Genomic DNA, 13967 nt, shown 5'->3' on the forward strand with positions numbered 1-13967 from the left:
TCTCTCTCTCTCCCGCCCCGACCCGTAACTCCGCCTTTCAAATGAATAAAATAAATCTGTAAAAAAACCATGTTGGAATTCACACAAAGTCGCCCATTTTCGGGTGGACGTTCCTGTAGCGTTTACCGCACTCACAGTGTTGTGCAGCCCCCACCTCTGCAGTGCCAGAACATTCTCTTGCCCCAAAAGGAGCACCTGAGCCACTGAGCAGTCCTCCCCAGGACCCCCAGCCCCGGGGCGACCGCCACTTGCTTCCGTCTCTACACACTCGCTGGTTCTGGGGGGTGCAAGGCCGGGCCTCCCTTAGCGCCCTGTTTTCAGGGCTCATCAGCACGGCAGCAGGTGTCAGACATCATGGCTTTCCCTGCCGGGTCGTCTGTGCTGTAGGGATGGACCAGGCTGCACCTGTCGCTTCCGTGTCCATGGGCTGCCGGGAGTCGGTCTTCAATCCTCCAGGTTTGCTGGCAGGACGGGGCGGGGGGTTCCCAAAGGGGAGGCGGGTCCAGCGCCAGCCCCTCCCTGGGAAGCATCACCCCCCCGCAGACCCCTCCCAGCCTGCCTGGGGTAGGAGCGGCAGGAAGGGGGCCCCTTTTCCCCCATGGCGTAGACAGGAAGAGGGTAACTGAATCAGCGCGTCTCTCCCCATCTGGAACATCCCGCCATGGAAAACCCACGGGGCAGCCGGGAAGCAATCCGGGGTTAAATGGAAGGCCATGGCTCTTCCGGGGAGCCACACTCCCACAGCAGGACCCACCGCATCTGCCCTTGGCTGGACGGCGCGCACCGGGCAGGGCTGCTCTGGCGAAGCTTCCGCTGCCGGAGGCCCGAACACACCGGGCACCCTCTCTGCTGCTGCTTCCAGGGTTTGCTCTCTGAGCCCTGGGCCCCGGCCCCCAGGCCCGGCAAACCCATGCCCCGCCTCTAGCCCCATGCCCAGGGCATCCAGAAAGAGGCTGGCGGCCCCCTGGTGGGCTCAGAAAAGGAGCCCCAAGGGTTGGGGGGGTAGCAGGGCAGCCACAGTGGGAGCACAGCACCCTCTCCATGGCACCATCTGCGAGGACAGGAACAGCAGGTGCAAAGGCCGTGAGGTCAGATCTCACGGGGCAAGTGTCCTGAGCCAGCAGGGTCCAGCGTGGCAGGAGTGCAGGGCTGACGGGGCAGGCAGGATGACTGAGCCTTCCAGGCCCCCGTAGCTGTCGTCAGGCGTCTGGTGTGCACCCTAGAAGCACTGGGGGTGGAGTGCTTTAAAACAATGGGATTGGCTTAGTCTGGCCACTACACAGAGAGCTCATTGCAGGAGAACGAAAGACGTGTCCAGGCCCCACAAGAAGGCTGAGTGCCGGCAACAGGCTGGGTACAGAGCCCAGGCCAGCGCTGTCCTACCCAGTCTCCTCCCTCTCACACCCAGGGGGTAGCTGTGGTGGCAAGTACTTAGGGGGCTGGGCACCAGGAGGGGCTGGAGACAGAGCTGCCAAGCCAGGCTCTGCCCCCACTGCAGGGGCTCCGAGTGGCGTCTGGCTCCTCCTCTCGACCATCAGCTAGGTCAGCCCTTCCCTCACCTGTCAGAGCTCTGAGCCATGGAGCCGGCTGTGCACCCAGCCCGCCCACAGCTGGACACACATCTGCTCAGCACAGTGCTCTACTGCCCCTGGGTGGGTCGTGGGAGGGGAGCCTGGAGCCAGGCTGGGAGGGAAGGACCTGGAGCCTGGGACCTGAGGACCTGGGTCCTCAGAGCAGCTGCAGATGGACGCCTCTTATGGCCCCGGTGATGGCCGGCGGCCACCAGCCCACAGTGGACCTCGCTGGTCAGCTGCCCACCCTTCACAAATCCTCCCTCGCTGTCTGTGTTCCTGGATCCCAGGATGGAGAGTGGCTCCAAGGAGGTCAGAGGGACAAAGGTCACATCAGGGCCAAGGCCAGGCCGAGAGAGCCCAGGAGCAGCCCGGGCCACAGAGACCACATTAGGCCCTGGGCAGCCCTGGCACCCCAGGCCTGGGCCCACGCAGGCTCTGAGGGCCTTGTCAGGGCAGCTGGTGGGCACCTGGCAGACAGCACGAGGCCAGGAGCAGGTGAGAGTCACCACCGAGGTGGGGAGGAGGGGCACCGAGGCCGGGCCTCACATTCCCCTGGGAGGGGTGGAGGGGGGGGCGCTGGAGCCCGCCCAAGACTGCCCGGCCTGGGTTCCCAACAGGCAGCTGGGCTGCAGCTGGGCAGGCCTTCCAGCCCTGGCGCAGGGGGCGGTGCAGGGTGAAGGCGGCAGAACTGGGTGTGGGCGGGGCTGGCTGGGCAGGCCAGGCTGCCCTGGATCTGCTAGCATGCACCCCACATCCGCCCCAGCTGCCCATGGGGCTTGCAGGAGGGAGTGTGCACTGGGCCCCGAGCTGAACAGACCCAGCGTTAGTCCTGCCCCACAGCACAGAGGCAGCCCGGGGCCTCGATCTCCACATCCTGGCCTCCCAGGGCCGAGAGGAGGGCTCAGCTGTGGGCAGCCCCTGAGGGCGCAGGAGGGATGGGTCTGGGAGGAGATGTGCCCCAGTCAAGGCGGCCACGCCTTCTGCCCTCAAGGCCAAGCCAAGGGACCGGGTCCGAGCTTTATTTCATAAGCACGGTGCCTCTCTGCACCCGGCAGGTGCCCACCAAAGTGCCAGGCGCCGGGGGCAGGGCTGGCCGGGCTCCGCTCAGTCCCAGCCAAAGTCATGGCCGGTCATCTGGTAGAACCTGCGGTTGAAGGGCCGGTAGAAGTCCCGCAGGCGCCGGACTACGGCCTCCGGCACCCGGGGGTGGGGCCGGCCTTTGGATTTGCCCAAGCAGCGCGGGCGGCTGCGCCCCTGGGCTGTCTGGAGACAGGGGAAGCCCTTGGTGGCGTTGAAGTAGAAGTGCTTGTCCGTGACGACCCGCCGGAGGCCCAGGAAGTCCTGCACGCGGCCCACCTCCCCGGCCGGGTCGCTGACCAGGCGCTCGCCGCTGACAAACAGGAAGTGGGACAGCGGGAAGTAACGCAGCCAGTTGTCCAGGTGCTGGGCGTAGAGGCCGATGCGCACGGCGCTCCAGGCCGTGTCCACGGGGCCCAGGCCGTGGCGGAAGACCAGGGCGCGGAAGCTGGGCAGGCCTGGGGTCTTGGACAGCATCTGGGCGTAGTCGGAGATGGCCCGGGTCACGGGGTTCCTCACCACCACGATCAGCTTGGTGTCCGGCGACATGCCAAGGATGCGAGGGGGGGCCTCGCGAGTCACGAAGTAGCTGGGGGTCTTCTCCATGGTGACCTGCCCGTCCAGGGTACGCGGCATCAGGCTCCTGGGGGACGACCCGGGAGGGGCGGCCTCAGAGACCCCTCCCCTGCCTGCAAGGAAGCCCTAGGACGCCCCCCTCCCCCCCTCAGGCAGGATGCAAGGGGCCCAGCCTATGGGGGCCTGCAGGGGAACCCACCACCAGGCGGCCCTGGCTCGGGGCTGCTCTAGGGAGAGCAGGGATGGTCTCAGGGGCCAGGCGAGGCGCCCCTCACGGCCATTAGCATCTCTGCACGGTCTCTGTCCCCACCCACCAGACCCACCCCCTGGGGAGCTACCCAGCGCCCAGCCCTGTCCTTGCTCTCTCACCCCGAGGCCAGCTCCACGGCCTCTGAGCCAGAAACACCCACGGTCACCCCGTCACTCTGCAGCCGAGGGCGCCCAGCTATCGACAAGTGCCCGGCAAAGGGTCAGCCTCCCTCCCCTCCCTCCCCCAGCCCGAGCTGCCTCCCTGCTAATTCCCTTCGACCTGGCCCACTCAGCACAAGTTATCGACGCCGCTGTGCCCAGCCTGAGGCCCTGTCCTGACACAGGAGAGGAGCACTGACCCCCACGCCAGGGGCCAGGGGGACTCGGCTGACTACAGCTGCATGGCCACGACCTGAGCTCCCAGCAGGGCAGGCCCAGGCACCCCATCGCGGTCCCAGGCAGCACCTGTCCACCCGGTGATGCTGGGTGAGGCTGGGTGGGGCAGGGCGGGGCGGGGCAGCTGAGCAAACAGCTCCAGGGAGGTCTGGGAACTGGGTCAGAGGAGGCAGGGACCATGGGGACTGTGCTAGGTGGGGACGGGTGTCTGTGCCCAGCCATGCCCAGCCCTGCCCGGTCCTGCCTGCAGTCAGGAGGTGACTCCCGGGGCAAATTCCTGGATTCCGCTGGCCAGAGTGGCCCCCAGACTCCAGCCCGTGGCAGGCAGGGCCTCTGTCTCCTCTCCCCGCTCAGACCCCCGAGGAAACTCAGGGCAGCCTGGCCCAGATGCCCTGTGCTGGGCACTCAGCTCGGGGCCCTGGCAGCGGGACGGGAGGGAGGCTCCTGGGTGGGTGGCGTGCGCGTCTCCCCAGCACATGAACAAAGCCCTGTGCAGAGCTGGTTCCTGGTGACAGAGCGACAGGCAGGCACCCTGAGGCTCGGTCAGAGGCACCGGGGGTCTCCTGAGGGTGGGCACTTCTGCCCCTCCCAGCCCACTGGGGAGGGGTTCTGTTTGGCTTCTCCTCCACACCCCTGCCCTCCATGCCCTGGGAACCCACTGTGGGGTGGGGTGGGGCTGAATTCAGAGACCCACAAGGCCAGCCCAGGGCCCCTCCCCAGACAGGGAGGCACGATCAGGGGAGCCCCTGACTGGACCTCAGTGCTGGGACCCACAGAGGCTGGCGTGGGTGCTGGGAGTGGGACCCCCAGACCTCGTCAGGGGCACCAGCCGTCCCCTCCGCCCTCACAGGGAAGGAGGTGGCCCCAGGAGCCCTCTCTTCCTTTCCCACACTGGACCCTGGTTCTGAGCACCCCCAGCCCCTGGGCTCCTGCTAGGAGACCCCGGAACCTTCTCTCTGGGGAAGGCAGAGGAGCAGAGGGCACCTTGGAGGGGGAGGAGGGGCAGGACCCTGGGCCCACGGCTGCCACAGGCTGCTCCAAGAGTTCCCTCCCCGCCTGTCCCAGCCCTGGTACAGACAGTGGGGACTGGCGCTTGGGGGGGCTGCAGACACTGCCGGGAGATGAGGGGGACAGGACGCTCACCCCTACACTGTAGCCCCTCCTGACTCCCATCTGGCCCCGGCCGCTCCCCTGTTCTGTCTCGTTGTCCCTTGCACCCCACACCTGGCCTGGGCCCCACCCAGCAGAGCTGGGTGTGGTTCTCCTGGTTTCAGAGTGCTGGGAGCTGGGAGTCAGCACGCCAGCCGCAGGAGCCTGGGCCAGACCCTGCATGGCCAGACCCTGCTCCCAGCATCTGCTGCTCTTGCTTCCAGGAAATAAAGGGGTTCCCTCTCCTGCACCCCTCCTCACCTCCTGGTACCCTTCCAAAATATCACGGTCAAAGTATCGCCCCCACCCCCAAATGGGCCCCTCCCAGCCTAGACCTCGGGGTTGAGACCCTGGCAAACAGAAGGTGCTCGGGGCCAGTGCTGTGGCTGAGCTCCCACGTCAGTCAGACTCCCGGCCACTCCGCCCCCACCCGGCTACTCTGCACCTGGGAAACAGCCCAACTGCTCCAGTCCCTGCCACCGGATGGAGTTCCCAGTCCTGGCCACTGCAGCCAGCTCTCTGGGGAGTGGACCAGCAAATGGAAGATCTCACTCTCTCCATCTCTCCCTCGCTCTGCCTTTGAAATAAATAGATCCCCAAACAAACAAAAACCCAGAAGGCGCTCAACGAATGGATGAACCAATGCTATCTGAGTCTGGGGGTCCTCAGGAGCCGCAGTCTCCAGGCCGAGGGCCTCCAAAGCCTGAACAGTGCACCGACAGAGGCCAGGAGAGGGGACAGGCTTGGCCAGGTCAACCCAGGGGCCTCTGCCCAGAGGGAAGTCAGTGCAGCCCACTAGAACAGTGTCCTGGAAACACTCAACAGAGGGCACCGGCTGCTGCTCCTCTGCCTCCAGTCCCCCAGTGTCCGGCCCGGCGCAGGGCTCTGCAGGCCAGGAGGCTCAGCCCAGCAGTGAGGACACACGGCGCTGCCCGTGGGGGGGGAAACTGAGGCAGCGTGCGCATTTTCAGAGGCCCGGGCACAGCTGTGATTGGTTGATGGGACGATCGGGCACCACAGGCCCAGGAACGTTTGTACACATCGGGCAAGTGGCCACACACAGATGCCTAGCAGCTAGACTCTGCTCACGTCCAGGGTGGGCCTGGACATGCCTGCACACCCTGGACCCTCTGGGAAGCCTCTGAGGACGAAGCAGCGTCCCAGCCTCCCTGCAGCTCCTCAGGCCAGTGCAGATCTGCCCCCGACTCCGCCAAAGCTGGGGGCCCAGCCCCTTCTCTGCTGACCCTCCCCTCTCTGAGCAGAACAGTCAGTGGCCTCCCTGGGCCCCGAGCTGGGCGCTGCAAGGGTGGACTCGGCCCCTCACTCCACAGCACCAACTCCTGGGGTCTCAGGACCCAGACCCCCGGTCCCTGGCCCCTCCCTGCCCTCCAAATCTAGCAAGGGGGAGTAGGGGGGAATCTGGCCCAGAGAAACAGGTCCCTGCGGTCTGAGTCCGGGTCCCCCATGCCCATCAGCTCACCAGGGGCCCAGCTCTAGCTTAGGGTTGCAGCCAGCTTGGGGTGGGAGGTTCACGGCCCTCACTGCCCTGCAGGAAGGACAGGACACCGTCCCTGGCATGGGCTCAGCTGGAGGAGGCAGCGGGCAGAGCCTCAGGGCCAGCCACCGGGACAAGCTGCTTCAGCCAGCCCAGTACTCCCACAGCCCACCATTCACCCAGTCCACGGGGACAGGTGCAGGAGCCAACCCCACTTCTGGGCACTCACCTACGGGCAACCCTTCCCGTCCACTGAGACCTCCCAGACTCCCAGGAGCTGGGGGGGGGGGGTCTTGGGGAGGGAAGGAGGACTCTTTGGAGCAGCCGCAGGGAAGCCCAGGACCATCCCAAGGTAACAGGCTGGTGGTCAGGCGGGCACGACTCGGGGACCAGCGTCAAGGCTCCCACCAACCTGCCCCGGGGTTGAAACCACTTCCGGCGGAGCCATTCCGTACATCCTAACCTAGCGCGCTTTGTCAAAGCTTCTCAAAGGAAGTCCCGCTCCAGGTAGCACCCGCCTCCCGGGGCCCCGCCCAGAGGCCACGCCTGGGGCCCTCGCCAGCTGGTATCAGGCCTGGCCCGCTGGGTGCCCAGTGAGACCCGCGCGCACCACGCCCTCCCCGGCCGGCACCCGCAGCCGTGCGCACCGGGCGGACAGGGCGCTCACCGGTACCAGGCGAGGCCGCGCTCGTAGCACCTGTCGAAGAAGTGGGGCTCGGAGCCCAGGGCGCGGACGTCGGGGTGCAGCCGCAGGAACTCCAGCAGGGCGCGCGTGCCGCCCTTCTTCACGCCCACGATGAGCGCCTGTGGCAAGCGCCGGCGTCCCGGGCTTCTGGCCCTGGGCAGGCCGAGCGCGCCGGGGCGGTGGGCGGCGAGGGGCGTCTCGGAGGGCGCGGGAGCCGGTGCGGGAGCGCGGGCGGCCGGAGGACAGCGGCCCGGGAGGGCGCAGAGGCAGTAGGCGCCGAGCACCAGCGCGCAGAGCACCAGCGGCCCGCGGGGTGCCCGCAGCGCTGGCCCGGGCCCGGCCCCCGCGCCCTGGCCGACGCCGGCCCGGTCGCCTAGGCCGCCGCTACCTGCCATGGGGTCGCACGGCGCGCAGGGCCGGGAGCGGGGGCCGCAGGCGGGCGCGCATCCCGGCCCGCGCGGTGCTCAGGTCGCCAGCGCCGGGCTTCTACTCCGCTCCCGGGGTCCGAACGTTCGGACTGGGGCGCGGGGCGGGGACGTGGGCGGGACCTAGACGTTCCGCCCCTTCCCGGGTTGCGGCCCCGCCTGGGACACGCGGGAAGCCGCGGGTACCATCCGAATCTGCCTACCCCTGCCGGGAGACCCTGGTTGGGGCGCGCTGGTTCGGGGGTCTTCAGCCCTGTGCGGGGGCGATGTGGGGCAGTGACAGGGCTGCGTACGGGCCCCACGACCGCCCTCACCGCACCTGCCGGTCCCACCCCTCCGGAACCAGCACCGCAGGTGCGCGGGCGGAGCCCAGCCAGGTCGCTGGGCCTGGTGGACCAAAGAGTTGCGTGGACTCGCGGGCCTGGCTCGCAAAGCAGGGTCAGAGCCAGGTCGGGAGCCTGGGGCACAGAAGGTTTCCCAGAACGGAGTGGGGGTCTGCAGCAGGGAACGAGGTGGCCATGCCAATCGTCAGGGCCAGAGCGGGCTGGTTCCGGCGGCGAAAGAGGCCAGCGACACCCCGGGGTGAGCTGAACTCAGACCTGAGCCTCCAGAACCTTTGTGGGGGCGCTGCTGTCTGCCGCGCCCGGCCCACCTTTGGTTTGACAGGGGTCACTGACCTATAGGGGAAGATGGCGAAGCCGCCCCCCACCCCGGTGTGAAAACCCTGGAGGCTCTGCTGGAGGGGGAGAAGGAGCAGGGTCCCGACCAGGCCCCCCCGACCCCAGGTCCCAGCTCAAGGCTGCACCTGCCTGCCCTGCACAGCCTGCTAGGAAGGCAGGGAGCCAGAGGGCAAGCCGCTCCCTGGGGGTGAAGCTGGCACCGCCCGGGGCCTCTCTGCCTCTGCCCAGCCTTCCCAGCCTGAGCTCTGGTGCAGGGCGCCCATGACTGGAAACATTTCAGAGCTCCCACTCAGGGGCAGCCCCGGCAGCGAGCACCACCTGGGGCCACTGGGGTGAGGCCCGCCAGGCTAGGGCTGCACCCGCTGGTCAGGACAAGCCTCGGCCAGGAGCCCCGAGGTGAGGTCTAGGCCCAGCAGTGTCTGGCGAGCATGCTGGCGCTCACCGAGTCGCAGGAAGTTCTGGTCTGGCTGAAAGCAGGATTGGTTCCAGCCAGGCTGGTTCTCAGAGCTGCGCGGCCCCACCCAGCAGCACCCCCCTCAGGGCTACCACTCAGGCCTCTCCACCTGCTGGCCCTTGCCCTGCTGCGCCCCCTGCTGGCAGACTTTTGCTCAGTCCCCCTCACCAGCTGAAGGCAGGGAGAACGTTGCCGGAGGAATTGGCAGAGAACAGCAGAACACCAAGGAGGAGTGGGGGCCAAGGATCGGGGGTCTTCTTGGAGAGCTTGGAAGCTTGCCCCTCCCCTCTCCCACCACCTGGCTCTAGGGTGAGGGGTGGGTGCGAATCTGGCGGTGCCCAGGATGGCAGCATTGGGGCTGTTAGCTTACCCAGGTGTTCCCACACCTAACACAGGACCGGCACGCAGGAGGCAGTGGATACGTCCAGCTAATGGACGGACAGGAGTCAGGGAGAGGCCAGGAGGGCTTTCTGGAGGTGGTGGGCAGGCGAGGAGGACAGCATCCCAGAGGCAACGTCCAGGTGCAGGCTCAGTAGGGCGCTTGGGGAGGGCGGAGCTCAGGCTGTTCTCTGGGATGGGGAGGGGGTGGGCCAGGAGGCTTGGACGCCGGCCACCCCTGAGCCCCCAAGGCTGACTCAAGTCCTCTCGGAACAGCTTCCCGGAGATGTAATTCACATACCTTGAGCCCAGCAGCTCGAACTGCGGTTTGCAGTGTGCACTCATCCACAAGCAACCCCAGGACATTGTCATCACCCGCTGCCCACGGCCCCTCCCCCGTGTCCCTGGACATCTCCTGGGAAAGGACTTGGGCAGCCACCTGTCCCTTTGCCCATGTGTTCCATGTGTTCCAGGCTCGTCTGCGCTGGAGCAGGTGTCGACGCCACCTTCCTTTGTTTTTATTTTTATTTGTCTTTCACGGATGTGAGAGGCGGCCAGTCAGGTGGACAGAGGTTCACTCCCTGATGCCCACAGAAGCTGCAGCTGAGAAGTCAGCCCACAATCCCCTGCGGCCAGGACTGGGAGCCCAGGCAGGGCTCAAGCCCACGCCCGCCACCTGATGGGAACAGGGCGTCGGGACCCAGGCTCAGGCCACGCCCACCACCTGATGGGAACAGGGCGTCGGGACCCAGGCTCAGGCCCACACCCACCACCTGATGGGAACAGGGCGTCGGGACCCAGGGCTCAGGCCCACGCCCACCACCTGATGGGAACAGGGCGTCGGGACCCAGGCTCAGGCCCACGCCCGCCACCTGATGGGAACAGGGCGTCGGGACCCAGGCTCAGGCCCACGCCCACCACCTGATGGGAACAGGGCGTCGGGACCCAGGCTCAGGCCCACATCCGCCACCTGATGGGAACAGGGCGTCGGGACCCAGGCTCAGGCCCACGTCCGCCACCTGATGGGAACAGGGCGTCGGGACCCAGGCTCAGGCCCACGTCCGCCACCTGATGGGAACAGGGCGTCGGGACCCAGGCTCAGGCCCACGCCCACCACCTGATGGGAACAGGGCGTCGGGACCCAGGGCTCAGGCCCACGTCCGCCACCTGATGGAAACAGGGCGTCGGGACCCAGGCTCAGGCCCACGCCCACCACCTGATGGGAACAGGGCGTCGGGACCCAGGGCTCAGGCCCACGCCCGCCACCTGATGGGAACAGGGCGTCGGGACCCAGGCTCAGGCCCACGCCCACCACCTGATGGGAACAGGGCGTCGGGACCCAGGCTCAGGCCCACATCCGCCACCTGATGGGAACAGGGCGTCGGGACCCAGGCTCAGGCCCACGTCCGCCACCTGATGGGAACAGGGCGTCGGGACCCAGGGCTCAGGCCCACGCCCACCACCTGATGGGAACAGGGCGTCGGGACCCAGGCTCAGGCCCACGCCCGCCACCTGATGGGAACAGGGCGTCGGGACCCAGGCTCAGGCCCACGCCCGCCACCTGATGGGAACAGGGCGTCGGGACCCAGGCTCAGGCCCACGCCCGCCACCTGATGGGAACAGGGCGTCGGGACCCAGGCTCAGGCCCACGTCCGCCACCTGATGGAAACAGGGCGTCGGGACCCAGGCTCAGGCCCACGCCCACCACCTGATGGGAACAGGGCGTCGGGACCCAGGGCTCAGGCCCACGCCCGCCACCTGATGGGAACAGGGCGTCGGGACCCAGGCTCAGGCCCACACCCACCACCTGATGGGAACAGGGCGTCGGGACCCAGGCTCAGGCCCACACCCACCACCTGATGGGAACAGGGCGTCGGGACCCAGGCTCAGGCCCACGCCCACCACCTGATGGGAACAGGGCGTCGGGACCCAGGCTCAGGCCCACGCCCACCACCTGATGGGAACAGGGCGTCGGGACCCAGGCTCAAGCCCACGTCCGCCACCTGATGGGAACAGGGCGTCGGGACCCAGGCTCAGGCCCACGTCCACCACCTGATGGGAACAGGGCGTCGGGACCCAGGCTCAGGCCCACGTCCGCCACCTGATGGGAACAGGGCGTCGGGACCCAGGCTCAGGCCCACGTCCGCCACCTGATGGGAACAGGGCGTCGGGACCCAGGCTCAGGCCCACGCCCACCACCTGATGGGAACAGGGCGTCGGGACCCAGGGCTCACGCCCACGCCCACCACCTGATGGGAACAGGGCGTCGGGACCCAGGCTCAGGCCACGCCCACCACCTGATGGGAACAGGGCGTCGGGACCCAGGCTCAGGCCCACATCCGCCACCTGATGGGAACAGGGCGTCGGGACCCAGGCTCAGGCCCACACCAGCCACCTGATGGGAACAGGGCGTCGGGACCCAGGCTCAGGCCCACGTCCGCCACCTGATGGGAACAGGGCGTCGGGACCCAGGGCTCAGGCCCACGCCCACCACCTGATGGAAACAGGGCGTCAGGACCCAGGCTCAGGCCCACGCCCGCCACCTGATGGGAACAGGGCGTCGGGACCCAGGGCTCAGGCCCACACCCACCACCTGATGGGAACAGGGCGTCGGGACCCAGGGCTCAGGCCCACACCCACCACCTGATGGGAACAGGGCGTCGGGACCCAGGCTCAGGCGCTCGGCCCACACAACGTCCCCTGGCGAGAAGAGACCACATTTTGCTACTTAGCCGGCTGCAGACCATCAGGCCGTCCCCACGTCGGCACTGCCGCTGTGCATGCGTGGACGTGTGTTTGGTTTCTTTCTCTTGGTGAACACTGGCAGTGCCGTGGCCGGTTGTCCGGGAACTCGGTGCTAGCCCCGTGGGAAGAGTCGCTCTGAGCCTGAATCTGGTAATATCAGAAACTCTGCTGCCCACACACAGGGCTGCCCCCTCCTCTCCGCCCCAGCCCTGCCCGCTTCTCCCTGTGGGCCTCCCTCTTTGAGCCACACAGGCCCCAGCGGGTCCCCTCCCACCTGCTGTGTCTGGCTGCACCTCCTCTACCAAGAAACAGGGCCCAGCAGGTTCCTTCTGGCCACAGGATCCCCTCCGGGGCCTGAGCTGCAAGTCGCACACAGCCCAAGCTGATCTGGACCCCAGTCTGGGTGGGACGGGCAGACAGCGGTCTGTGTGTCCACCTCCTTAGCTCAGCCAGCAGGTGCATCGTGAGGCTCGGAGAGGGGACTGGGAGGAGGGAATGGGCGGGGGCCATGGGCTGAGCAGCAGGGGCTGCCTGGCCAGGTAAACACCATCCCTGGGGAGACAACTCCATGGGCCAAAGCAGGAGGGGACGGGGGACACCAGTGGGACACCAGGTCACGAGGAGGAGGCCCAGCCTGGCCCCATGGACCACATGTGCATGTGATTGGCATCTGTCTCCACCTACCCATGAACTCCCGAACAGCAGTGGGCAGGCCAGTCTTGGCCCCTCCTGGGGCTGCAGGCCTGAGTGCCACACCACTCTGCCTCTCGCCCAGCCTGCCCCCTCCCCAGGGTGGGCATCCAGCCCGGGGCCCCCACAGCAGCCGCCCTCCAGGGAGTGATGGGTGACACTGGCAGCTGGTCCCTCCTGGGGGACCACGGGGGGCTCCAGGAGCTGCCCGCCTCAGACCACACCCTCACCCCCCAGACCTGTTCCCACAGCCTGCAAAGGGAGCGGTGGGGAGGGGCCCAGCTTGATTTGTGTGGGGGTTTCCCACTTCGGATGCTGGATTTGACCCAACACACAAAGGCTGTGGCTCCTTCCAGGGAAGGGGCCCCCAAGAGAGACCTCCCCTCACCCCCACCCCCAGAGTCCACTGTTCTCTGTCAGCCTGGTGGGGAAGGAGCCCGGGGGGGCTGCTGGGGTGGGGCAGGGCTAGCAGCCCCCACCTCAAATGCCTGGCTCCTGAGCGCTCCATGAAGGTTAAGATCAGAAGGCAGAGGACGTATCACAGTGACCACAGCACAAGGGGTGTCCCGCCGCTGCACCCACCCCAGGGGACCCTGGAGGGAGAAGCTGTCTGAGGTCTCGTGTGCCAGAACCTGGGTTCCAGGTGACAATGATGGGCAAGGGTTTTGGGGCTTCCAGGGGCTCCCAGGAGGAGTCAGACCCCTCTCCTGCAGAAGACCCCCCCGGGCCACCCACAGTCCACTCCCACAGGTGTCCTGGAGAGATCAGGGGCCTGGGGCCACCTGCTTCTCCAAAGACTCCTAACTGCGCTCTGAGAGCCGTCCCTGGGCTCCAGCCTGGCCCAGCTCAGAGCCCAGCGATGCAGCTAGGGCTCTCGACTGGCAGACCCAGCTCTGCTGTGGGAGGGCCGGAACAGTAGCCTGTATCCCCAAGGTGGGTCTGCCTTGGCTTAGGAGACGCTCACGCCTCGCCCCGCCCCACTCCTCCAGGTTCATGGCCACGCCTGGCCCCTGGGCACCACAGGGACCCCCCAGGCCCTGGAGACGATCCCTGTGCATCACCGGGCTGCAGTCTGCCCCCCAGCAACAAGGAGCTGGGGTGCAGGCGGAAGGCCCCACACTCCGCGGAGGACACGGGACCTCACGAACCTGCCAGCGGATGCTGTGCGGGCGTGCCTGGGCACGGATGGGGAATCTCCCTACACACCAAAGTGGGGGCCAGGGGGCCCACTCTGGAGCAAGCCCAGCCTGCACAGTGGGCAGGACCCCCGTGGAGGGCCCCACTCCAGCCCCTCGCTTCCCACCCCTGCACTCGGCTCACAGCCCAAACCACTGCACCTTGTGCAATTGCCCTTCCCCTGCCCAGCCCCTCCTAGACTTCAAGACCCAGGCCAC

The 13967-nt window shown here is 67.5% G+C and overlaps 1 protein-coding gene across 1 annotated transcript; it reads right to left on the bottom strand.

Moving 5' to 3' along the window:
• Positions 1-2678: 2678 nt before the first annotated feature.
• On the bottom strand, positions 2679-7596 carry HS3ST6 (heparan sulfate-glucosamine 3-sulfotransferase 6). Its single transcript, XM_062180450.1, has 2 exons — positions 7184-7596; positions 2679-3294 (listed from the first exon to the last, which is right to left on the bottom strand). Exons 1-2 carry the CDS (start codon positions 7594-7596, stop codon positions 2679-2681), a joined length of 1029 nt encoding a protein of 342 aa, XP_062036434.1.
• Between the last annotated feature and the right edge of the window lie 6371 nt (positions 7597-13967).

The sequence above is a fragment of the Lepus europaeus genome, chromosome 21, assembly GCF_033115175.1.
Source record: "Lepus europaeus isolate LE1 chromosome 21, mLepTim1.pri, whole genome shotgun sequence".
In the NCBI taxonomy this organism is placed as follows: Eukaryota; Metazoa; Chordata; class Mammalia; order Lagomorpha; family Leporidae; genus Lepus; species Lepus europaeus.

What these genes read in the sequence shown, in the direction of transcription:
- HS3ST6 (XM_062180450.1), bottom strand. Translation starts at nt 7,596, where the DNA reads ATGGCAGGTAGCGGCGGCCTAGGCGACCGGGCCGGCGTCGGCCAGGGC. An exon ending in CGCGGCCTCGCCTGGTACCG is followed by an intron (nt 3,295 to 7,183) that starts GTGAGCGCCCTG and finishes GTCGTCCCCCAG; the next exon opens with GAGCCTGATGCCGCGTACCC.